The 25,263-nt window shown below is 38.1% G+C and overlaps 1 protein-coding gene across 3 annotated transcripts; it reads right to left on the bottom strand.

The window, feature by feature from the left end:
- Nucleotides 1–662: 662 nt before the first annotated feature.
- ARL6 (ARF like GTPase 6) lies at nt 663–24,548 on the bottom strand. 3 transcript variants are annotated; one of them, XM_087721465.1, is made up of 8 exons: nt 23,902–24,548; nt 22,447–22,605; nt 19,013–19,077; nt 16,462–16,530; nt 12,975–13,069; nt 4,996–5,125; nt 3,711–3,766; nt 663–2,296 (listed from the first exon to the last, which is right to left on the bottom strand). In XM_087721465.1, the coding sequence occupies exons 2-8, from the start codon at nt 22,567–22,569 to the stop codon at nt 2,271–2,273; spliced, it is 564 nt and encodes a 187-aa protein (XP_087577591.1). In that variant the 5' UTR covers nt 22,570–22,605; nt 23,902–24,548; the 3' UTR covers nt 663–2,270. The 3 variants fall into 3 exon arrangements, with proteins under 3 accessions (XP_087577591.1, XP_087577593.1, XP_087577592.1); XM_087721467.1 differs by having other exon boundaries at nt 19,016–19,077; XM_087721466.1 differs by having other exon boundaries at nt 24,001–24,548.
- Between the last annotated feature and the right edge of the window lie 715 nt (nt 24,549–25,263).

The raw sequence follows: 25,263 nt of genomic DNA, 5'->3' as shown, positions 1-25,263 counted from the left end.
TATATATCAATAGTTGGATATATCAAATAGAAATTGCTTTGGTCAAAAGTTCTATACTACAAAATAAAAATGATTATTTTAATTGGATTAATGTCATTTTCCATAAAGACAGGTGAAAAGTTCAATTATGTTTTTCAATATAAAATGTATCCTTAAAGCCATTCAGTTGATTCATGCAGTTTCCATCCTTGTGATAGTCCAGAAATGACAAAACAGTGGATGTTCTCCCAAGCCTTGTGATTGAGGTAGTTGTAGTGTCCCCTTTAGTTTAGCTTACTTTTGCTCTTCTGGTTAACCATGTTCACATTTTTAAGCTGCCCAGAATCACCAAGGATTTATGTAGCCCCAAAATTGGAAAATATAAAACAAATATGGTAATAAATTCCAATCATTCCCTTCTCTTTATGCAGCTCAAAGATGTGGAAGTTCTGTCCTGCTAGCTTGCTTCACTCTCCAATGAAAGCCTGTTCCCTTCAACTTTTAACTAGGAAAAATATTAGTCCAAATAACCATAATATCTTGAAGCAATTCTTACAGAGTGCTTTGCCTGCTTTGCATTTTCCCCAAGGGTAGCATGGTCTCTGAAAAATGCTCCCTACAATATTTCAAACTATTTCATTTCATGAATGCAACATTTGTCATCTTAAAAGATACAGAATTCATTATGTCAGTTATGTACTTTATTTATCAAAATATTTTTAAGCTGTTACAGAAATCAATATAATTTAGCACATAAATAGCACATCATAAATATCCAAATAGCTTGTAAATTCACAATTCACATCTAACTAAAATATTGTATGGCATAGCTGCTTTCTGTGAAAGTTAAAAATTAAATCAAATGTCTATTGCAGTGGATTGTTTGACATGATAAACATGGCCTACTAAGACATGAAAGATGCCTATGAGTGTTATGGGAGTACAAGTATGCAAAATAGAACAGTTTGTTTTAGAAATGTTCATTCTCACTACCCTAAAGGGGTTGATTCAAATGATTTGTGCCTTTTCAGAAGTGTATCATGCAGAATACCATACTTTGAGATGTTACAGTTCTGGACATGTGAAAACCTCCCTGCAATGTGTGGATCATCCTATTCCAGAAGAAAAAAAAATTCCAGAGAAAACTGAATATTTTGCAAAATAATAATAATAATATGGTTCATTGACATTGCAATACCTGGAAATGCACGAATTGAAGATAAACAGCAAGAAAAAAAATCACAAAGTACCGGGACTTGAAAATTGAAGTTGAGCGACTGTGGAAAAAGAAATTATGTGTTGTCCCGATTGTAATTGGAGCCCTTGGAGCAATACCCAAAGGGCTACCTTGCTATTTGGAAATTTTAAATTTATCAGACTTGAACATTCTGATTCTACAAAAAACCACCCTACTTGGAACAGCTTATATCATCTGACGTTACCTTAATAGTTCCTAGGTCCTTGGTTAGGACTTGAGCTGTTGAGCTACCAACCAGCCCCAAAGGCTGTGAATCTCACCAAAAATTATAATAATAACAACAACAACAACAACCCACTTGTTTTGCTTAGAGAAAAACAGTCTAGCTTGGTGCTTGTATATATGTTATCTTCTATTACCTGTCTTGAAAAATAACTTTAGTTGCATTTTTTCTTAACCCTTATTTATTCTCTTTCTCAATAGTTTGTTATATAAAACAGGTTTATAAACTCAAATTTAAAACTATGGTTTGAAGTTATTTTGTACATAGGGTAAACCATGATCTATGGGCTAGACAATACAACATGATGAAAAAAAACAATGGATGGGGAAGAAAGGGGACAAAAGTAGTCTTCCCAGCTGTAGGAAAAAAAGTTTAAAAGAAAAGAAGTATGCTAGTTTAAGTTTTACAGCATTTTTCTTTCTTTCTTATGATTATTAAATTGAAACCTAATTTTAGTTCAGGAAGAGACATGGCCAGTGTGAAGTTCTGAATGTAAGACACTATGCAAAGCTTTTCAGAAATCATTTTTGTTAAGATATCATATGCTTTCCCCTAAGTTCTAACTAAAAATCAAACAAAAATATACCAAAGGGTTTTGAATAGTATACAATTACTTCATCATTTTATTTGATTACAGTTAAATCTCTGGTCACATTATGGGCATTATAAACTATTAGCAAAAATACCATTTTATTTTTAAAGGCTTTTATAAAAACCAACACAAGAAAACACACAGGCCTAAAGTTTTTGTCTCCGAGGCCTTCAGTATCTATAAATTATATTTAATATTTCCATTAGCATATTAGCTTTTCATGTCTTCATTATTTGGATCTGATCTAGATAAAAACAAATACAAATTCACATTAAAATGCAGTTTTCATATAGGATACCATCAAAAAATTTACATCGTTACCATTCAGAAACATTTTAAAATACTAAGGAATAATGTACAAATGTTTATAGATTTTCTGGTTCATGAACAGAAATGTCCAGCAGCCTAGTTTTTGATGGACAGTTCTGAGATACTATTTCAAAATTCTAAATATGTAAAGTTTTCCATTTCCATATAATATATATTGTAGTTAGTTACAAGGTTTCTCTGCATCTCAATCTTCAATCTTTGCTGACATCTAGTGGTGTTTTTTTTACGTAAGATTCTTGACTGGAAAGTATTAGAATAAAGTGTTAACCATCTATATGAAACTGTTAGTTGCTGTCTAATTATTCTTTTTCAAAAAGTGTATATTTTTATTGTCAAAACCAAAGCTTATTTTAATATCTTATTCTGTGAAATCTTTTAACAGTGATATAAAGGAGGCTAATGATCTTTTAATGTAGATTTGTTTGCTATATTCTGCTTGCTGTAGGAAAATAACCTGAGGTCCAGTGTCTCTTCCTACTTGTGAGAAAAATGCCTTTAGCTGCTCTTTTGTTATGGCAGCTCAAGCAACACTGTTGCTTTGTAGGTAATATTAAAGCAAGCAAACTTTAGGTAAGACAGGAGTAGCAAAATCATCTTCTCTGAATTGCTTAAGTAAATGTCTTATGAAGACTAATGGAATGACTAGCCTTATAAGTGATGTTACATGAAATACTTCACATACAGCATATTTGTAATGCGAGTATGAACAATCATCTTGGTATTAAGTTCTATAAATGGCTTCTGTTCAGTATTTATTGTTCCCTTCTCTTTTAACTGCTTTGGTTTATATATATATATATTTAAATGATTTTGATTTTTATATTGTTTTTTAATGTGTTGCATTTTGCAACCCATTTTAAGATGTTTTACAGAGGAAACAGTAAAAGTACATCTTAAAAATTGAGATAATAGCAAGAACCTTGTGTGTGTATATATACACACACATATACATATAATTTCAGATGCTTTAGACAAAAGCTATCATTTGGATCAAACTTCAACCAGAAATTAGAACTGTTATTCTTTTTATTGTATTATTTACAATGAATTTAAAAAAAGGAAATGAATATTTTTATAATATTATTTTGACTTTAATCACAGGAATAAAAATATTACTGATACAGAAATTTTAAAATGGAGATAACCTTGCTTGAATGAGTGTCTCATTGAAAGAAGCATCCAAATAATTGTAAGGATACTTACTGTGTAATTTGATCTGACAGCAGAAATAGGCAGGAAAAAACAAAATGAAATGATGGAAAAATATTTTTTTTAAAAGGAGGGCTTATGGGGGGAAAAAAACCAAGGAAGGCAAAATTAAGACATACCTTGTAGCCAGTCCACACCTTCTTGCAATCCTTCTCCTTTAAGAGCATCACTAGCACTAAAAGAACACATTCTTGTAAGTGATATAAGCAACTGAAGAAATATTTTTAAAATTAATCACCTTCAAGTGAGTCACACACATACTCAACGGTCTTTAGTTATAAGATCTAGTATCAAATATAGATGGTATTAATTGTGAAGTTACTTCCTGCTTCCTGATCTGCTGAAGAAGTTAACATACTGGATTTTCTCTACATGCCCATGCTGGTGCATGCCAGGTTATCTGTCCTACTGTGCTTTATATCTTAACAACACTTTTAAAAAAAGTCCAAGAAATTGGCATCAAAAGAGCCAGCTGCCAGTGTCCTCTTTTATTTCCAAGAATATTCTAGGCCCCAAACAAATCCCTGAAATTTGGGGGCAGTTGTAACCCAGTGCTTTGTAATTGTGTACATCTTCCCAGAAAAATGGCAACGATAAAGCAGAGGATTAAAAGTATTCTATAGTTTTCAGTATCCGTGCTGCTTCTTGCTGGGAAATCTTTGTGAAGTCCAGCAGCTAGAATGTGCATTTAGCTGTGACAAAGTCACACTGCCCAAGTGCACGAGGAGGCTAATCTACATTGCAATTTAGGACGCTGCTGTCAAATGTTTAAACAATCCAGATATCCAGCCATAGGTTTAGTAATCCCAGTAACTGCTCATAATTTAATTTTATTCATAATTTTATTTGTGCTGTGTGTTTTTAAAATGCTGTGATGCTTTGTATTTTAATATACATTTTACATGTTGTTTTTGTGAATTTTTATGCATTAATGCTGCCTTCTGTTATGTCACATGAAATAAATAAATAAAATTCTATAGTTAAATGTAAGCCACAATGAAAGTATTTGAATTTGGAGACATACAAATTAAACCTAAAAATGTAACTAGAAGGTTCTCTCCTCCCCCTCCTGTACATATAATATGTATTTAAAAATACATATACACATGCATGCATGCATGCATGCATATACATTGGGTATTTGGTCATGTATGCATGAAACCAACTCTCTTCCTCATTTTGCACAAAATCTTGTATTCAGTGAAATTTTGCAGATTCATCATTAGTGAAAGTAACACTTTCCAAATAAGAATTATGGAGAGTAAAAAGATTTATTGGATAGCAAACTATTAACTAGTATGCACAAGAAAACTAAAGAACAATGGAATAAAACATTCAAAATCCAAATACAAAATATAATTTAATTCACATTAAATATTATTTGTTATAAAATCAGAATTTTACCAGATCTGCCATGGCTTGTCTTTGATGTTCTCTAATGTCAGTAAATGAGAGACTTTAACAGAGGATACAGCATCTCTAAGATCCATCTTGTTTGCAAAAAACAAAATTGGTATTCGGCGGTGTTTAAGATCTAGAACATAATCATTTGTTAAATTGTCATCATATATATGAAAACTGTTTTACATAGAAATGGGAAACATACATTGTTCATTAGTCAGTATCTTCCTTAAAGATTACAACCCTCAAGATGAAAGCTCTAGGAATGTTTATTTCTGAAGAAATATCTAAATAATCTTCCATTCATGTTTAAGCACAAAAACTGTTGCAAATGAAAACACATTTCTAAATGCACCAACGTATCCTGTTGTTCAAGTAAAAACATTTTAAAACATTTTTCAAAACAAAACCCCCAAATATATGAAGTTAGTATACTTTTTCCTAAATAACAAAAAAGCAGCACACATAAACCAGAATAAATTTATTAGAGAATATGGGAAAAGCAATGATTAATTGCTTAAAAAAAAGAAATGTTAAATCAGACTGGGAGGATGCGAATTGTGTGGCTTGTTCACATTATGATTTTTTTTTAATAAACAAAATTTATTTATTTTTGAACAAAGACAAACAAACATAAAAATAAAAAAACAACTTCCATTACAAATTGTAGAAAATGTGTCAGTTGGTTACAGTATTTCCATGCATCTCTTCCGTAGTACCACCTGCTTTTCATATCAAATCACATATTTTAAATTCACATATATTCATGTATATCACAATATTATATCTCAACCTTAATTTTACTATAATTGTTTTTACATCCTTTTATATATAATATTCAAAATCTAGAATAGGATTATATGATAACATTCTATTAAATCATCCTAAAATCATCCAATCGCAATACATCTGTATAACATATTCTAGATAAAGCTTTTAAACCCCCTCTCATATTCTCCATGTGTTATTTATATAAAATTTCATATTATCAAACTAATATATCTTTATGTATTGTTATCATTATCAATCATTATTTAACTATAGCTATTGTCACTTCATTTTATACATACTATTAGTAAACTACCGTATATACTCGAGTATAGGCCGACCCGAATATAAGCCGAGGCACCCAATTTTACCACAAAAACCTGGAAAAGTTATTGACTCGAGTATAAGCCTAGGGTGGGAAATGCAGCAGCTACCGGTAAATTTCAAAAATAAAAATAGATACCAATAATGTTTTTGAATATTTATTTCCTCCCCTGGAGTGGGGAGGAATTGGGGATTTCATAGTATCCTTCCCGTGGAGTGGGGAGGAATTGGGGATTTTGCAGTATCCTACCCCTGGAGTGGGGAGGGAATGTGGCTTTCATAGTATCATTCCCCTGGAGTGGGGAGGAATTGGGGATTTTGCAGTATCCTACCCCTGTAGTGGGGAGGGAATGTGGCTTTCATAGTATCCTATCCCTGGAGTGGGGAGGATTTGGGGGATTTCATAGTATCCTACCCCTGGAGTGGGGAGGATTTGGGGGATTTCATAGTATCCTTCCCCTGGAGTGGGGAGGAAATGTGGATTTCGTAGTATCCTTCCCCTGGAGTGGGGAGGATTTGGGGGATTTCATAGTATCCTACCCCTGTAGTGGGGAGGGAATGTGGATTTCATAGTATCCTTCCCCTGGAGTGGGGAGGAAATGTAGATTTCATAGTATCCTTCCCCTGGAGTGGGGAGGATTTGGGGGATTTCATAGTATCCTTCCCCTGGAGTGGGGAGGATTTGGGGGATTTCATAGTATCCTACCCCTGTAGTGGGGAGGGAATGTGGATTTCATAGTATCCTACCCCTGGAGTGGGGAGGATTTGGGGGATTTCATAGTATCCTTCCCCTGGAGTGGGGAGGATTTGGGGGATTTCATAGTATCCTTCCCCTGGAGTGGGGAGGATTTGGGGGATTTCATAGTATCCTTCCCCTGGAGTGGGGAGGATTTGGGGGATTTCATAGTATCCTTCCCCTGGAGGGGGGAGGATTTGGGGGATTTCATAGTATCCTTCCCCTGGAGTGGGGAGGATTTGGGGGATTTCATAGTATCCTACCCCTGGAGTGGGGAGGATTTGGGGGATTTCATAGTATCCTTCCCCTGGAGTGGGGAGGATTTGGGGGATTTCATAGTATCCTTCCCCTGGAGTGGGGAGGATTTGGGGGATTTCATAGTATCCTTCCCCTGGAGTGGGGAGGATTTGGGGGATTTCATAGTATCCTTCCCCTGGAGGGGGGAGGATTTGGGGGATTTCATAGTATCCTTCCCCTGGAGTGGGGAGGATTTGGGGGATTTCATAGTATCCTACCCCTGTAGTGGGGAGGGAATGTGGATTTCATAGTATCCTACCCCTGGAGTGGGGAGGATTTGGGGGATTTCATAGTATCCTTCCCCTGGAGTGGGGAGGATTTGGGGGATTTCATAGTATCCTTCCCCTGGAGTGGGGAGGATTTGGGGGATTTCATAGTATCCTTCCCCTGGAGTGGGGAGGATTTGGGGGATTTCATAGTATCCTACCCCTGTAGTGGGGAGGGAATGTGGATTTCATAGTATCCTACCCCTGGAGTGGGGAGGATTTGGGGGATTTCATAGTATCCTTCCCCTGGAGTGGGGAGGAAATGTAGATGTCATAGTATCCTTCCCCTGGAGTGGGGAGGATTTGGGGGATTTCATAGTATCCTTCCCCTGGAGTGGGGAGGAAATGTAGATTTCATAGTATCCTTCCCCTGGAGTGGGGAGGATTTGGGGGATTTCATAGTATCCTACCCCTGTAGTGGGGAGGGAATGTGGATTTCATAGTATCCTACCCCTGGAGTGGGGAGGATTTGGGGGATTTCATAGTATCCTTCCCCTGGAGTGGGGAGGATTTGGGGGATTTCATAGTATCCTTCCCCTGGAGTGGGGAGGAAATGTAGATTTCATAGTATCCTTCCCCTGGAGTGGGGAGGATTTGGGGGATTTCATAGTATCCTTCCCCTGGAGTGGGGAGGAAATGTAGATTTCATAGTATCCTTCCCCTGGAGTGGGGAGGATTTGGGGGATTTCATAGTATCCTACCCCTGTAGTGGGGAGGGAATGTGGCTTTCATAGTATCCTATCCCTGGAGTGGGGAGGATTTGGGGGATTTCATAGTATCCTTCCCCTGGAGTGGGGAGGAAATGGGGATTTCATAGTATCCTTCCCCTGGAGTGGGGAGGATTTGGGGGATTTCATAGTATCCTACCCCTGTAGTGGGGAGGGAATGTGGATTTCATAGTATCCTACCCCTGGAGTGGGGAGGATTTGGGGGATTTCATAGTATCCTTCCCCTGGAGTGGGGAGGATTTGGGGGATTTCATAGTATCCTTCCCCTGGAGTGGGGAGGATTTGGGGGATTTCATAGTATCCTTCCCCTGGAGTGGGGAGGATTTGGGGGATTTCATAGTATCCTTCCCCTGGAGTGGGGAGGATTTGGGGGATTTCATAGTATCCTACCCCTGTAGTGGGGAGGATTTGGGGGATTTCATAGTATCCTACCCCTGTAGTGGGGAGGGAATGTGGATTTCATAGTATCCTACCCCTGGAGTGGGGAGGATTTGGGGGATTTCATAGTATCCTTCCCCTGGAGTGGGGAGGATTTGGGGGATTTCATAGTATCCTTCCCCTGGAGTGGGGAGGATTTGGGGGATTTCATAGTATCCTACCCCTGTAGTGGGGAGGGAATGTGGATTTCATAGTATCCTACCCCTGGAGTGGGGAGGATTTGGGGGATTTCATAGTATCCTTCCCCTGGAGTGGGGAGGAAATGTAGATTTCATAGTATCCTTCCCCTGGAGTGGGGAGGATTTGGGGGATTTCATAGTATACTAAGTCAGAAATAACATTGCTGCGTAGCCAGGAGTGTGTCTCAGTCACTTAAACCTCATACATAAATCATTGTACGAGGCGCTCGACGGCGCCTCTTACCTGCCGCGGGTCCCACCAGGACCGGCCAGAGGCACAGCAAGCTCCGGAACCAGAGCGGGAGCCTCCGCCGCATGGCTCAGCTCTGCCAGGGACGCATCCGGCAAGGGGAAAGCGGGGTCCCCTCTCGCGCAGCGGGTGGAGGGCGCGGGGCGGCGGCAGGGCTGGGCTGCCTCCGGGTCCTGCCTCCTGGAGCCCTGGGGCGGCCGCGGGAGTCCGTGGGCGGCGGGGCTCGCTCGGCTTCCAGCAGGGAGGAGAAGGGGGGCTTCCCGGAGCCGCGTGCTCGGCAAGCTCGCCGCTCAACTCAGCGCCAGCGCGCCTTCATCTCCGAGCGCCCAGCGGAAGGGCCAAGCCGCTCGCCTCGGAGCCGCTGGAGCTGGGACGCCGCCTCCGCCGCGGAATTTGCTCCAACTCAGCCGCTCCGGCCCATTGTCAGCCGGCTGGTCCCTGCCTTCCCTCCCCTCCTCTCTCTAGCTTAAAGAGACACTGACTTGCCTCGGCTGGAGGCCGGGCACGGGGAGGAGTTGGCGCCAGCCTGGGGAGGGGGCTGTGAGCGGGCGGGCGGGGGGACGGGAGGTAAAAGGCTGGATGGGTTTGGTTGCCAAACCGAGGCGGCTCGCTCGGGGCTCTTCCCTCTCTCCCCACGGGTGGGCAGCGGCCGGAGTTCCCACAAATGCCGCTCCCCGCATTTTTCTGGACGGGGTCTCGCAGGAAGGAATCCCCTCCTCCTCCAACAGGCAACAGCACTGCTGGATCCAGTTGTAGACTCGAGTATAAGCCGAGCCGGCTTTTTTCAGCCCAAAAAGTGGGCTGAAAAACTCAGCTTATACTCGAGTATATACGGTAAATTTAGCTTAGTTTTTATTATACATTTTCATTGTATCAACCTGTATCTTTCCAGTAATAGTGCAATCTTATATCTCTTGCCATTTGTAGCATTAATATTCTAGTTACTTTCTTAATAAATCTTGTATGAGCTTCTCTTCACAACATGTTGTTCCTTTTGTATCTCATAAAAGCTTGAAACCCAGCATCTGCTCTTTCCATCAGCTTATCTTTGGTTATCACAGGTCCTTCGGCCAAGATTTCTCTCCTTATCTCCATCAATTTTTCTCTCTTTTCTTCTTCTGCGCTTTGAAGTCTGGGTAGAGTTCCAATCCATCTATCTCCCCTTTCCATATTCTGCTCTTGCCATTACCAACCATGCTCACTTTGTTGTCAGTATCCACAGTTTTCCTATCTCTTTGCTCATTTTTTTCTTCCATTTTTTGAATTCTGTCCTTCACATTCTTCATTTGATAAACATCCTCAGTTTTTCCATCAAATTTTTCTGTTTTGTATTCCATATTCTCCAATCTATCTGTAAAAACTAATACATTTTGAATTTCAAACATAATCATTTGCAATGTTACAGTTTCTTTTTTCTGCTGCGGCATTCTTCCAATTTTTCAGGCACTGCCACCATAGGATTCAAGGCTATTTTAATAAACTTCAAACAGGTTCATTTATTATCTTTCAAGTCCAAATGTTGTCTTCCCTCCAATAGCTAGTGACAGAACTCCCCAAAAGCACCTGTATAAACAACTTGTGCTCTTCCTACTATCACTGTCTGTAAACAAACTGAAAGAACCTTGAATCTCAAGTGATCAGAGAGAAAGAAGAAAAAACAATGTATCCAGCCTCCAGCCTCTAAGTGGCAGTGTAACTGCTTTTCCTCCTAATGTTACAACCCTCTTTATAACCCTTCTTATTATCTTCTTTATATTCCAAGCTTAAGAAAGAAAAAAACCCTTAAATGGAGATCAAAAATAATCCAATCAATCCAATCAAACATTATAAAAAAAGAAGGAAAAATTTAATCCATAGATATAAGCAAAAGTGAAAAAAGAAGAAAACATTAATCCATTCAGTTTAAAAAATAGGGAGCCTTTGCAAAAATTCCATCCATGAAAAAAAAATTAGAAACACACTAAGTTTAATGTAGATTAATTTCGCCACTTACAGTCCTCTATCTTCAATTTTAATTTAACTTATTATTTGGGGGGGTAGTCTCTTTTTCTAGTAATAAACTTTCCTCACCAATTCGACATACTTTCTCTTTTTGCTTTTTTCCCGTTCCGAAGCTGTCCCAACTTCAGCAGCTTCATTAGCTGTGTTTTTTCACCGGAAAAAAAGACTATTCCTGTATCTTTCAGGGACTTTGCGGTATCCCTGAGATCAGCAGGAGATGCCCTTCTCAATCACCATCTCTCCAGAACAGTTTAGGTCCAAATGGACCGTCCAGCAGCAGAAATATTGACTGCGATCTCGGAGCACCAAGATCACACGTCGTACTGTCAGCTCCTTTTTTTCACATTATGATTTGTTAAGGTAATGAAATAGGTACAGCAGTTAGCCTTAGAATGGACAATTAAGATACTGAAGTAGTGGACAGCCTCTGCCTTTCAGGATCAATTATCAACATTAAAGGAACCAGCTGTCCAGAATTACACTGCAAACTAGCAGTGGGTTGGGTAGCAAAGCCAGCTTAGAAGAGATACCCAGATGTTGCAATTTACAAAGATCAGAATTGTGCAGGCAATAGTTTTCCTGTGATCCTCTATGGAAATGAAACTTAGGCTCTGAAGTAGCAGGATAGAAAGTTTAGATGCTTTTGAACTTTGGTCTTGAAATAGAGTCGTGAGAATACCAATACCAAAACAGGCAAAGAAAGAAAAGTTCAAATAGACCCAGACTTCTCATTTGAGGTTCAAATGACTAACTCAAATTATCATGGGAAAAACCTAATTCTATTAAGTAAATCTACAATGCTGGGAAATGTGTAAGGAAAGACGAGAGGAGAACAACCGTCATGCCACATCCATAATGCTATGTGCGCAACCCTCCCCAGAGTGCATACATGCGTGTAATTAGCAACCCCCCCATTTTTGCTACGTTTTTTTCACCTTCCCCAGGCTCCAGAGGCTTTCTAGGAGCCTGGGGAGGACAAAAACAGCCTCCGGATGCCCTCCGGAAGCCTCAGGACCTTCCCTGAAGCCTCTGGAGGGCAAAAAACAGACCTATGGGAACGCAGAAGTTTGGGAATGGTGACTTCCTGTTTGTCTGTAGGGTTGATTTTAATCTTCGGAGCCTTCAGGAGACTTCTCTGAAGGCTCCAGAGGGCGAAAAATGGACCTACAGAGAAACTGGAAGTGACTTCCAGTTTGCTCGTCGGGCCGGTTTTTGTCCTCTGGAGACTTCAAGGAAGCCTCCGAAGGCCCCTGATGGCTCCGGAGGTTGAAAATCAGCCATATGGACAAACTGGAAGTTGCCATTCCCAAACTTCTGGGTTCCCCGTAGGGCTGATTTTTGACCTCTGGAGCCTTCAAGAACCTTCAGGAGGCTTCTCTGAAGGCTACGGAGGACAAAAAACGGCCCTACGAGCAAACCAGAAGTGACTTCCGGTTTGTCCGTAGGGCCGATTTTCCACCTCCGGAGCCTTCAGGGAAGCCTCCGGAGGGCAAAAAACAGTCCTATGAGTAAACCGGAACTCCGTTCCCGAACTTCTGGTTTGTCCATAGGGCTGTTTTTTTGTTTTGGAGGCTTCAGGGAAGCCTCCGGAGGGCGAAAAACAGCCTCAAAAGAAGGCCGAAGTCTTGTATGCCCTGACAAATGGCTCCACATGCCACCTGTGGAATGCATGCCATAGGTTCGCCATCACGGGTATATACTGTTAAGAGTCAACACTGACTTGTTGGAACATACTCAATTAAAAAATAGTCGAATTCTAGAGGTTTTTATTGCAAATTAAATTCAATGCCTTATTTAAAAAAATATTTATTCAATGTTAAAAAAAATAATTTCAGTAGTTTTAATATTGAATTAAATACATTTCATAGTTATAATAATGAAAAATATGCCAATAATACACTTATTTTAATCAGTAAAGGAAAGTAAATAAATAAAAAAAATGTAATGTAGAATTATTTCAAAAGCGATTGATTTATTGTGAAAAAGATTCCTTACCTGGATGAGCCAAGAGAGTGTCAAGTTCTTCCTTGGCCACAACCATTCTTAGTATGTCACTGCTATCAATGACAAAAATAATGGCCTGACAATCTCTGCATAATACAAAAACAAAAGACACGAATTACATGTGTGAAAAATCTGAATAGTAAAGTGGTAAGAAGCTGTGAGACAAAAAAGTGTTATAGGCTATGCTTCAGAATTACATAGAAAAGCAGCATACTGGTATGTGCTCTTCAACTGCCCTTATTTGGGTTCTTCTGCTAATAAGAACAGCTAAATAAAACAAGACTCCTCTGCAAATTGTTTAGGATCATCAGCAACCCTGGTTTATTATTTTCTTTAAAGACCAGAACCAAAGGCCATGATTTATTCTTACTTTTTGATTCTGGCTTATTAGGAAAGAACAAATCAGAATTCCTATTTTTCATGTAATTCTCAAAAAGGATAGTTTAGTTGTTCCTTCTAGCAGTAAAAGCCAGGTGGGAATGATGGGCAGCGTGCATTAGCAAGCATTTTGTTCCAAGGAATACAGTAATCCAAATACAGTCAAGGATTTGGAAGGAAAAAAAAAATCCTATTTACATTGAAATCCAGGTTTTTGTAAACAACAATGATAATAATCAATCTATATTAATACAAGTGGATTTTTAAAAGAATGTTTAACTAAATGACTCTATTTGGCAAATTTGTTCCATGATGTTGATGTTTAATAAATTTATAGGCCGCCCAATCCCGAAGGACTCCAGGCGGCTAAATATGATATCTCTTTGTCATCCATTCATGCATCAGGCTGCATTAAATAATTCATGTAACAGTTGTAAAAAGTGGGAAATGTAGTAAGTCTGAGAAAGCTTAGTTGAAAATGCTCTAGTGCAATAGACATTAAAAAAACTCAAAAACTAGCTTGAATGCAAAATTGCAATATATACTGTAATACAGCAGTTGTAGAACAGCATTTTTACATTCCCACTCCACAGCAGCCCTCTCTTCCCCCAAAGCATTAGGAGACAGTCATGTTCATGGGATGTACTACAAAAATGTAAGAGGAGCTATTTGTAAAAATGGGATAGGCATTATCTCACTGAAATTCTGCTTACAGTAATTTAAATCCAAGCTATTAGAGCCTTTAAAAGGTAATATGGCAATTTGCTAAATCAGAATGCTTAACTACTAAAAAGCAAGTTTAAAAGACAATCCTGTACTTACATAATCTATAGAGCTCAGTGTGGTTTACTCTCAGTAAGTATGCAAGTATAGCCTCAATATACACTATATTGCCAAAAGTATTCGCTCACCTGCCTTTACTCACATATGAACTTACAGTATTTAACCTGTGATTATGTCTTCCCGACTGAATTGCTGTTAGTATTTTTTTGCCTTTTGGATTCATTGTTGAGTCACTGACACTGCATTAGTGCCCATAATGTGGCTAGATATTTCCTTAGTCTACTCCATGTTTCATTCATTTTTATTATTCTACAGATGCATATCAGTTATAACGTGACTTCTCCAAATTAATGACTTTTTCATTATTCTTTGTGATAATTATAGTTAGTCTGGATTTTATCAGACTGATTTTATTTGTTCTGTATTAAAATGAGTATTGGGTAGAGAATTTGTAACATCCATTAGACACCAATCAGCAGAGATCTGGAGCATGCGGCATGTCCATATGGGAATGCACGGGACAGGCAGAGGTTGAGGGGAGCAGGTAGTCCTGCAAGTAGCTTGGTTCTATGGTATCTAAAGTTTTAAAGGCAATAACCAGGAAACTTGAATTGTACCTGAACATGTATTGGGAGTTCAGATGCGAGTAAAGTCAGGTGAGTGAATACTTTTGGCAATATAGTGTACTTTCAAAACAAAAATACCAACTTTGTTTGAAGTTGCAAAGTGGTGAGGTTTTAAATTTTCCCTATTTGGATTCTTCCAAAAGAAACAGAAAAAAGGAAAGAAAGAAAGAAAGAAAGAAAGAAAGAAAGAAAGAAAGAAAGAAAGAAAGAAAGAAAGAAAGAAAGAAAGAAAGAAAGGTGGCAAGACTTTAAAATTGCTCTATTTGGAAAATAATAAATAAATAAATAAATAAATAAATAAAATAGTGTGTAATAGAAGCTTAGATCCTTATGTAGCAGCTTTTAATCTAATTTAAATTAAATTAATTAAGCAGTAAACTCTGTTTTCAAGATATAAAATGTTTAAATACTGGAGAAAGGAGACATAATTCAATCCATATAAAGTCATAATCCATAAATCATTTTATATCATTTCATGTAACACTTCAAGAATTTTAATTAATGTTATATAAAAATAATCCCATAGGCACTCAAACATTATTTATATAAGGAGGACCAATATTTTATAACTTAATTTGTCCATTAATTTATTATATATATTCAACAATTAAGCAGCTGTAAATGTATTAAGTATAAGATCCAAGGTGTGCAATCTGTTTCCCACCATAAGTTAATGGGTTGCGATTTCTGTAAATTGCTTTACAAGTAGCCCTTGTCTTACAATAACAATTGGGTTTAGAATGTTGGTTACTATGTGATGTGGTCATCAAGCATGACAGCATCACTTAGTGATGGCAATCCCTGCAGTCCAATTGCCATGGTTAAGTGAATCCCAAAGTCAGTGAAGAAGCCAGGAGAAATTTACAAGTTCTAGGCCAGCAGGCAGGTAAATGGTTGCTGACAGTCTGGAAAGAAATAAGTGGATGCATGGGGCTAGATTGGGAGGGTGTGTGGGGGTGCATGAGAGGAAGGAGGACACGGTGTGCGCGAAAAGCATCGCACAGGTTGGGAAGAGTGCACACACTGCACAGGGATGAATGAGGGGTGCCATGCGGGTTGGGGAGGATGCATGAAGGCGTGGCATAAGTCAAGAAAGATGTGCAAGAGTGCACTAACTTTCTGGGAAAACCAGGAGGGAAGATTGCAAATGGCAATCACATGATTGCAGGGTGTTTGGCAGCCAGTTGTTAGGGTGAATGAGTTACCAAATGCCCAGATCATGATCATCTATCCATGGGGGCAGTGCAATGGCCATAATTTTGGGGATTAGTCATGAGTTATTTTGTTCAGTTTTGTAATTGAGGAATGAATAGTTATAAATCAAGGACTAGCCAAGACTGCTAGAAAATAGGAATTTAATTTGGTCATTTTAAAGGATGACTTTAAAAGGTAATAAAACTATCTAAAAGTTAGTATTTGCTACTATAGCAATAATTTTCACAGGAATAGATAATTAACTTCCTTTCATATATTTCTTAATTATTCCCAGATTTGAGGTTTTTATATAATTATATATATTTATATTATTCTAATTCATCATTCCTTCCCTTTCGTTCATGCTTGAGAATACTGCAGACAAGTCTAAGAGAAACGTAATTATAATTTTACTCTGCAAACTATTTTAACTAAATATTTTCATAAATTTAATAGAGGCATGAATAACTAAGACTTACTGTTAAAAATAGACTTACCCATAATAATGTTCCCAGAGATTTCTGTATCTACCTTGACCTGACATATCAAACACAGTAAATGATAAACTGTAAAGAAACAATAAAACAGAGCATTAGATCTGTGACACATTCTGGATTGCAATCTTGTATAAATTATATAATGCCAATTCAGTGTAAGAACAACTTTTTGACTAGTACTCATGTTTTGACATTTAATTTAATATGATGCGTGAGTTTTATTGACAAGTGTCAAACTAAATTAAAAACATAGTTTTATACAAAGGAACAATCGATATTAAACAAAGAACTTAATTGGATCTTCACATTGTTGTCTTACTCTGTGCTGTGCACTTCTAAATATAAAGAAAACTACTTCCCATAATTCTTTTTTTATTCCACTCCATATTCCTAAAATTTGCCCTGAAGAACATCTTCCTCTGTAATCTTGTTAAACTGCAGCCCAATATATGGTTACTATATATACTATAATACAGTGATGGCGACCTTTTTTGGCTCGCGTGCCATAAGTGGGGGGAGCGCAGGGGGGTTGTGTGCGGGCATGCTGCACCCATAATGCAATGTGACCCCCCTAGTGCGCATGCATGCACTATAGGTGCTCTCCCCATTTTTGCATGCTTTTTTCGCCCTCCCCAGGCTCCTATACAGCCTCTGGATGGCGAAAACAGCCTCCCCCGCTGCCCTGGAAGCCCTCCAGAGGCTTCAGGGACCTTCAGGAGTCTTCCCTGAAGCCTCTGGAGCAGTCAAAACGACCCTCCGAACAAAGTGGAAGTCACTTCCAGTTTGCTCGGAGGATCGTTTTAAGCGCTCTGAAGGCTTCAGGGACCTTCAGGAGGCTTCTCTGAAGCATCCGGAGCAGTCAAAATGACCCTCCGAGCAAACTGGAAGTCCGTTCCTGAACTTCTGGTTTGCCCATAAGGCTGGTTTTTTGTGCTCTGGAGGTTTCAGGGAAGCTCATGAAGCCTCCGGAGGGCCTCTTGGGGGGGGGAAGTGCTTTTCGCCCGCCCCAGGCTTCTATAAAGCCTCTAAAGCCTGGGGAGGGCGAAAAATGGCTTTAAAAAGGGTGAACTCAGCTGGTCAGAGCGTGCATGCCATAGGTTCACCATCACTGCTATAATATATACTTTAATATAGAGTTGCTTCTAATCTGAATTGTATAGCATCTATTTCCAGATTTCTGAGCTGCCTGAATAGAATTCATCATTTTTAAAAAAAGACATGTTCCCAGATAATCATTTTATACAACATCATAACTACTGAAACTATCAGTATTAATAGTCAATCATGATATGGTCAGGAAGATGAGCCCAGCTGTAAAGAATTTTTCGGATTTGCTGTTCATGTTTGTAACATAAGAGATAGGTGTGTTTTCTTTGCAAGAAAGTTAGCTTTCATTTATTCAACATCTCCTATTAAACTATAAGAATAGTGCTAAAAATGGAAGAAACAAGGTGGGTCTGCCTAAGAACATTTGATTCTAAACAAAATAACATGATTTTTCTCCAACTAGTTTCTCTAAAGTGCCTCAACATGTCTTGAATGCAAGATGGTATTCAAGAAACAAGTAACTAGTTAAGGTAGATACTGTAGCTGTGCTGATTTTATCAGAAAATGTGAATACAAGATTGTCTTCCATTTTTCCAATAAACATTCCTTTCTAGAGATTTGGGTTCATTAAAAAGAAAGTTTCTCATTAAAACTTTATTCCGATATGACAACGATGGCAAACCTTTTTTTGGCTCTCATGCCATAAGTGGGGGGAGTGCAGGGGGGTCGTGTGCGGGCGTGCCACACCCATAATGCAATGCACGACTCCCCCCAGTGCGCATGCATGCACTACAGGTGCTCCCCCCATTTTTTGCATGCTTTTTTCACCCTCCCCAGGCTCCAGAGGCTTTATAGGAGCCTGGGGAGGGTGAAAAGAGCCTCCCCCAGCACCCCCCGAAGCCCTCCGGAGGCTTCAGGGACCTTCAGGCTTCCCTGAAGCCACCGGAGCAGTCAAAATGTCCCTCCGAGCAAACCGGAAGTCACTTCGGGTTTGCTCGTAGGGTCGTTTTAAGTGCTCCAAAGGCTTCAGGGACCATCAGGAGGCTTCCCTAAAGCCTTCAGAGCAGTCAAAACGACCTTCCGAGCAAACCAGAAGTCCATCCCTGAAGTTCCGGTGTACCCGTAGGGCTGATTTTTTGCGCTCCAGAGGCTTCAGGGAAGCTCATGAAGCCTCTTGAGGGCCTCTGGGAGGGGTGCTCTTTTCACTCTCCCCAGGCTCCTATAAAGCCTCTGGAGTCTGGGGTGGGCGAAAAATGGCTTTAAAAAAAGGGTGAACTCAGCTGGCCAGCGCACACATGACAAATGGCTCCGTGTGCCACCTGTGCCATAGGTTCGCCATCACTGCCATATGAGATGCACAATTCAGACTTACCTTATGTGTTTCAGGACCTGACATTTTGAGAATGAAAATATGACACTTTAAATGTTACATCTGAAATATTTTCTCAAATGATTTAATGCATAATTATATATAAAGCTATAAAATATTGGAATAAAAGCATACTACCTCGATGTTTTGAAATTCTCTATACTGAATCCTATTGTAGGAACAATATCTTGAACTTGAGCCTGTGCAAAAGAAAATTTGAGTTAAAAACAAACTGTTATTTTAATATTTAAAATCGGTAATATATAGTCTCTCTTAATTGAAATAATAGTGTACTGAAGCAATAAAATATTATTGAAATATATAACAAGCAATTATATTAACACTTATAAAAGAATACCTGTCCTTTCGCATAAAAAAAGAATTATTTATCTTTTACGTGTGCCCCTAATTTTTATCCTGTATAATGGTAGCACTGCAGACTTTTTATTTGATTTTATTCAGTCCAATAGTATATAAACTACCTTACATTTAATTTTACTTCATTTATTAGTACACAACAATGTGATGTAGTTATTCCTATCTTATAATGTGAGTTGTTTGGGTGCTATATTAATTGTTGGCTATGTTTTGTATATGTCTGTGCTGTTTGTTCCCATCTTTTTTCATTAGTGTATATTGCTTTTTTATTGTGTTTTGTTATGAGCCATCAACAATTGGTCTGAAGTTAGGAAATCAAATAAATACATACATTTATTTCAAGCCTAAATATTTGCCTATAATGTCTGTAGCAGGTATTTATCAGGATTGACACCGTTGTTTATCTTATGATAATTCAATTACAACATTCACTTTTGAAAAAAAAAAGTATGTAGTTGAGCAAAGAAGTAAAGATATAAGCAATGGATTTCTCTCACCCAGTTATCTAAATATTAGTCATCAATATTGTGGATGTGGATCCAATATTAGAATAGAATATAATTCTTTATTGGCCAAGTGTGATTGGACACACAAGGAATTTGTCTTTGGTGCATATGCTCTCAGTGTACATAAAATAAAAGATACATGCATCATGAATCATAAGGCACAACACTTAAGGATAGTCATAGGGTACAATCAAATCATACTAGGAAACAATCAGTATAAATCGTAAGGATACACGCAACAAAGTTTCAGTCATGCAGTCATAAATGGGAGGAGATGGGTGATAGGAACAATGAGAAGATTAATAGTAATACAGATTTAGTAAATAGTTTGACAGTGTTGAGGGAATTATTTGTTTAGCAGAGTGATGGCGTTTGGGAAAAAACTGTTCTTGTATTTAGTTGTTCTGGTATACAGTGCTCTATAGTGTCGTTTTGAGGGTAGGAGTTGAAACAATTTATGTCCCGGATGCGAGGGATCTGTAAATATGTCCACAGCTCTCTTTTAGTATACAAGTCCTCAATGGCAGGCAGGTTGGTCTAATTATCCTCTGAAGAAGCCTCTGTCTGTCTTGTTGGGTTGCAGAACCAAACCAGACAGTTATAGAGATGCAGTTTTAATATACTCTTTCTGTGTTCCTCACAAAACTATAGGGATTAGTGTCTGTTCATGCAATCTAAGTATATTGTGGAATCTCCTGACTTTTGAGAAAGATATAGAGAATGAGTTATGCACCAATTAATAAAGATAAATTTTTTTATAATTTGTCAAGCATAAGTATTTCATCTTAACTAGAAGATGATTTACTGGTAAGAAACAATGAGATGTTTAGGAACCAGAGTAAATCTCAACTTTTTTTGCATAAACATAGTACACATATACTTTATGTTTTTGCTAAAATTGCTTTCTAACAAATCAATCATTATTTATAATGATATTAATCATCTGGATGGTTTCATGACTTAAATATTGTTTTACAGAGATATAATCAAACAAGTCATTGCCCATTTAAATCCAAAAAATATTATAGAGGTGACTTATTTATTATATTTTAAGTTACATAAAAATAAAATGCTCTGGATTAATTACATAGAAGACTAAAAGCATAAAATTCCACAACAATCAGTATGTGAAACTAAATATAAATTGTACAAATATAGTCAGTTTAACCCAGGGCATTACAATTCTTTAAAAAAATATAGGACTGAAATCCTAGATTGTCTTAGAAAATAAAACAATCTTGGAATGAAGTAAAATAAGATATTAATGTGGTATTAAATGTCCCTAAAAAGGATATCCATAATGGATACCAAGGCAAAAAAAGCTTACCAGCACATATTATTACATTACATATATACGTACGTACTCAATTTTCATTGGGATTTCATTCTACCCTATAATTATGGATAATAAAACTAGAGCTAATGAGACCTGGAGTCTATAGGGATTAGGGAAGACCAATGACTGATTGGAGGTTTGGATGGTATATTGTGAAAAAAATCAGGGATGAATGACCTGGTGGGAAAGAAAAAAGCACTGCAAAGACTAGCAACTGTGCATGGGAAGAAAAGGTGGGAGCGCTGATGAGGGGTGAGAAGCAAGTAATGAAAAGATATAGGAAAATATAGACTGAGCAGATTGGTAAAACTGGCAGCAGATTGCTGGGAAAATGTATTTGAGGACAAATGAATATACAAAATGGCAGACAGATAATCACATCTCCAAACACAAATATGCCAAAATCTTTGCTATTATTAGTTCTGGTCCATATATATCAATTGCAAATACATAAAACTGCCTATACCTGGTCCTCAACTTATAACAGTTCATTTAGTATCTGTTCAAAGTTGCAATGACATTGAAAAAATGATCATTGCAGCATCCCCATGGTTACAGATTTATATTCAGATGCTTGACAACTGGTTCATATTTATGACGGTTACGGTGTCCAGGGGTCATGTAATTATCTTCTGTGAGTTTCTGACAAGCAAATTCAATGGGGAAGATAGATTCACTTAACAACTGTGTTACTAATTTAACAACTCCAGTGATTTACTTAACAAATGTGGCAAGAAAAATCGTAATATGGGCAAAACCCATTTAACAAATTTCTTACCTAGGAACATAAATTCTGGGCTCTATTGTGGTTGTTAAGTCAATGACCACCTAAATAATTAGGGCTCCTATGTATATACAGTAAATACCATTAACTTGGTTTACTATTTAACCCTAGTTTAAAAGTTATAAAACTGCCAATGGTCCTCACAAATTTGACATACTGTATTAGTTCTTAATTGTTTCATTGTTAATATTGGTTATTTCTTTCTAAAATTATTTATTCATTAGATGATTAAAGTTTACAATCCAAAGAATATTTATTTTTTAAGTTCAGTGTTACAAATTTAAACATAATTCCTATTAGCATTTATTTTTTGAAAGATAAACTGTACAAGCATTCAACGTTTACTTACAATTTACTCCTTCTCAAATATATTCTATCTATCTATCTATCTATCTATCTATCTATCTATCTATCTATTTATCTACACACACACATATATTTTTTCTTGAAATTAAATATCGCAATGTATTAAACATCCCATGTTTCCACAAATATCTCTAGTGATATATATCAGCTTTTCAACAATATAAAATGAATTGGTAATAAACTAAAAATGTCTACTTACATTATATGGTTTTAACTTGTTGATAATTGTTGTTTTACCACTGTTGTCTAATCCAAGGCATAGAACATGAACTTCTTTCTTTTTCAGACCAAGCCAACATGCCAATTTATCAAATAATCCCATAATTTGGATTGAATGGCACAGACAATTTGTGTATTTCTAAAGGTTGGAGATAGATTTAAAAATTGAAATTATTATAGATGAACATGGAGCAAAGGTTCCAAGACAATTAAATCAGGAGCCCCCTGGAGAAGAAATAGTTGCAAATTATGTCACAGAAGGTTGGTTAGCCTAAGGAACAAGTAGATAAGCTGCTTATTTGGAAAGTCTTCTGGTCAAAACAGGCTAGGTACTTATCTTCCTGTTAAAGCACAATGTCAATGGATAAATGTGATTTTATAATTAATAAAGCATCGTGCAATGAGGCTGTTTTTATTTGTAAAAAATTAGAAGTAGATCCATATTTCTCATTTTATAGTTTAACCAAAATCAGAACCTTCTGTACAGTGCACTATTAAAAATATTCAAGAATCAAGATGGGAACCCAGTAATTATACCCACAAATAAGAGTTTCATGCCTTATTTTAAAGGATTTGAGATCCACTTTATAACATTATCAGTAATTTAGCTTTATAAAACCTTTTCATCTTTCAATATAGTGGGACTACAGGGGTCTTTGGGTGCAACCAGATAATATTTTCAGTTAGATGTGGCAAACATGGAAAAAATCACATTTATAACAATACCCAAAGAAAATACACTTAGTCTGCTGCTTCTGAGTAGGCAAACAGATTTCCAAATAAAACATTAAGCTGAAACCAATGAGATTTTCTCTCCCTCTCTCAGCGTTCCTCTAAAAAGGTCTAGTCGCATCACTGGAAAGGTAGATTGTACCTGAATTTAGTCTCTGTGCTGACTTGCCATTTCTGCTTTTAAATGAAATCTACAACTAATCAGGCAAGTCAGGCATTTTAAGAATGTAGCATCTTTCCCCCGAGCTGTCAATAAACTTGCTGCATTTCTGGTTCCCCCAGATATCAGAATTGTTTTAAGGGCAATCAAGAGCACGCGGGTGTTTTTCGAATATATGGACCCCAAACCCAGAATCCCTTCCTAGCATGGCCTGAGAGCGAGGCGCCTTTAAATCCTACGCATCCAGGGAGCTGCTTTAAAGAACGGCATGGTTCACTAGGTGAAACCCGGATTTAAAACCCCGGCTCTGCCATGAAGCTGGAGTCGATCCCGTTCTTTCGTATGGATATCTTAATCCTCTCTCAGGATTCGTCCCAATAAAGGAGGGGTGGGGTGAGGGAAGCTGTGGAAAGCCAGATGACCTAATCTTGCAGAGAAAAGCACACATAACTTTAAATTAAAAGTACAAGAGAAGCACTCAAGCTCTCCCTCCCCCCCACCCCTTTTTAAAGGAGCAGGAATCCGCGCCTCCACTATACTCACCAAAGCAAACGCGACCAACAGCAGCTGTCCGTCGGGCCTTGAAAGAGCAAGAAACCCCCCTTCTCTCCCCCCCCACTTCCCCGACGCCTACGTCGTTACCTCGGAAACAGAACCGTTCTCTAAGCCACGCCCTCCTCGAGGCGGAGCATCATTTTCAGCCCAGGGTTGGCGGTGAATTTTGGATGGTTCTTTGCGGGGTGAAGAGTCGCCATTGCCTGGATAGAAAAGCGGGGGCGATCGGCCATGAAAGTCCTCGCCTTCCGCTCTAAATCTTTCCGTGACAGGAGGAGTACAGAAGTATCAAGAGACGGAGGCAGGGTTTGAATATAATGGTGACGAAGAAGTGCTGTGGGGAAGGACGAGTAATCCCGATTAATCTGCTCTCCGCCCTCCACATTTGGCGTTCGGTCAATGTCTTCTTTAAATGAAACGTTTAAAAGCTCAGTAATATGTCTGCCTAGGAGCGAGGTGAGGGTTGGATTTTTAATGGGGTGAGCGTGTGTGTCAGAGGTGTGGTTTGGAAAGACGGCTGCCTGCCTGTTAATACGTACAACACAAATTAACCTCATCCATCCTATTAACGCCCAAGTATTATCCTAGCAAATTATATTGCGCGCCTACTTACAGCCTTCCCCTTTCCTGCTGTATGTCAATTGTGTTGCCGGCTGGCTGAGTTAAAATGTTTTAAGGCAACAAAAATCCTCATCCGAACTTAAATAAGCGTTTATTTTATAACCCTGTTCTGATTAGGTGTGCATAGGGATTCTGCCCCAAATCATTCCTGAATGGTTCTATTAATCTTTGAGTATGATCCCCCCCTCTATCTATCTATCTATCTATCTATCTATCTATCTATCTATCTATCTATCTATCTATCTATCTATCTATCTATCTATCTATCAGATTTAACAGCCTGGTTTCCTTGTTCTTAACCTTTGCAATTACCTTTTATTACACTTTTTGCAGACTCTGATGCTGATCTGCACAATAGTTCAGGGACATTTACCTTCTGTAATGAAAACTCAGCATATTTTACTGGGAAAGAAGAAAGGAAGTATAGCATTGCATTATTGCTTTATAGGATATTGCTGAATTTTATTTCCTTGCTGAAATTGAGGATTGACTAATGGTAAACTATAATGAATTGTAGTCACAGAGCCTGGAAGAACCTTGGCCAAACAGTACTTAGAAATTCTATAGGAAATATACCAGTGTTTTCTAGCTTTTGTACTTCCGCTCCAGGTAATAATGGGCAATTTGCTGACAGTTTGCAAGTTACAGATTATAAAATGTTTGAATTATTTTGTGCCTAGAAAATGTTTTTTTCCTCTTAGTTTTCTTTAATAACCAGGATGCAGACTG

Source organism: Thamnophis sirtalis, unplaced genomic scaffold, assembly GCF_051295495.1.
Source record: "Thamnophis sirtalis isolate CommonGarterSnake01/CBP01778 unplaced genomic scaffold, rThaSir2_p1.2 scaffold_8, whole genome shotgun sequence".
Lineage (NCBI taxonomy): Eukaryota > Metazoa > Chordata > Lepidosauria > Squamata > Natricidae > Thamnophis > Thamnophis sirtalis.
Note: the sequence above shows the minus strand (reverse complement) of the source record. Positions and strands in the feature narration are given on the sequence as shown.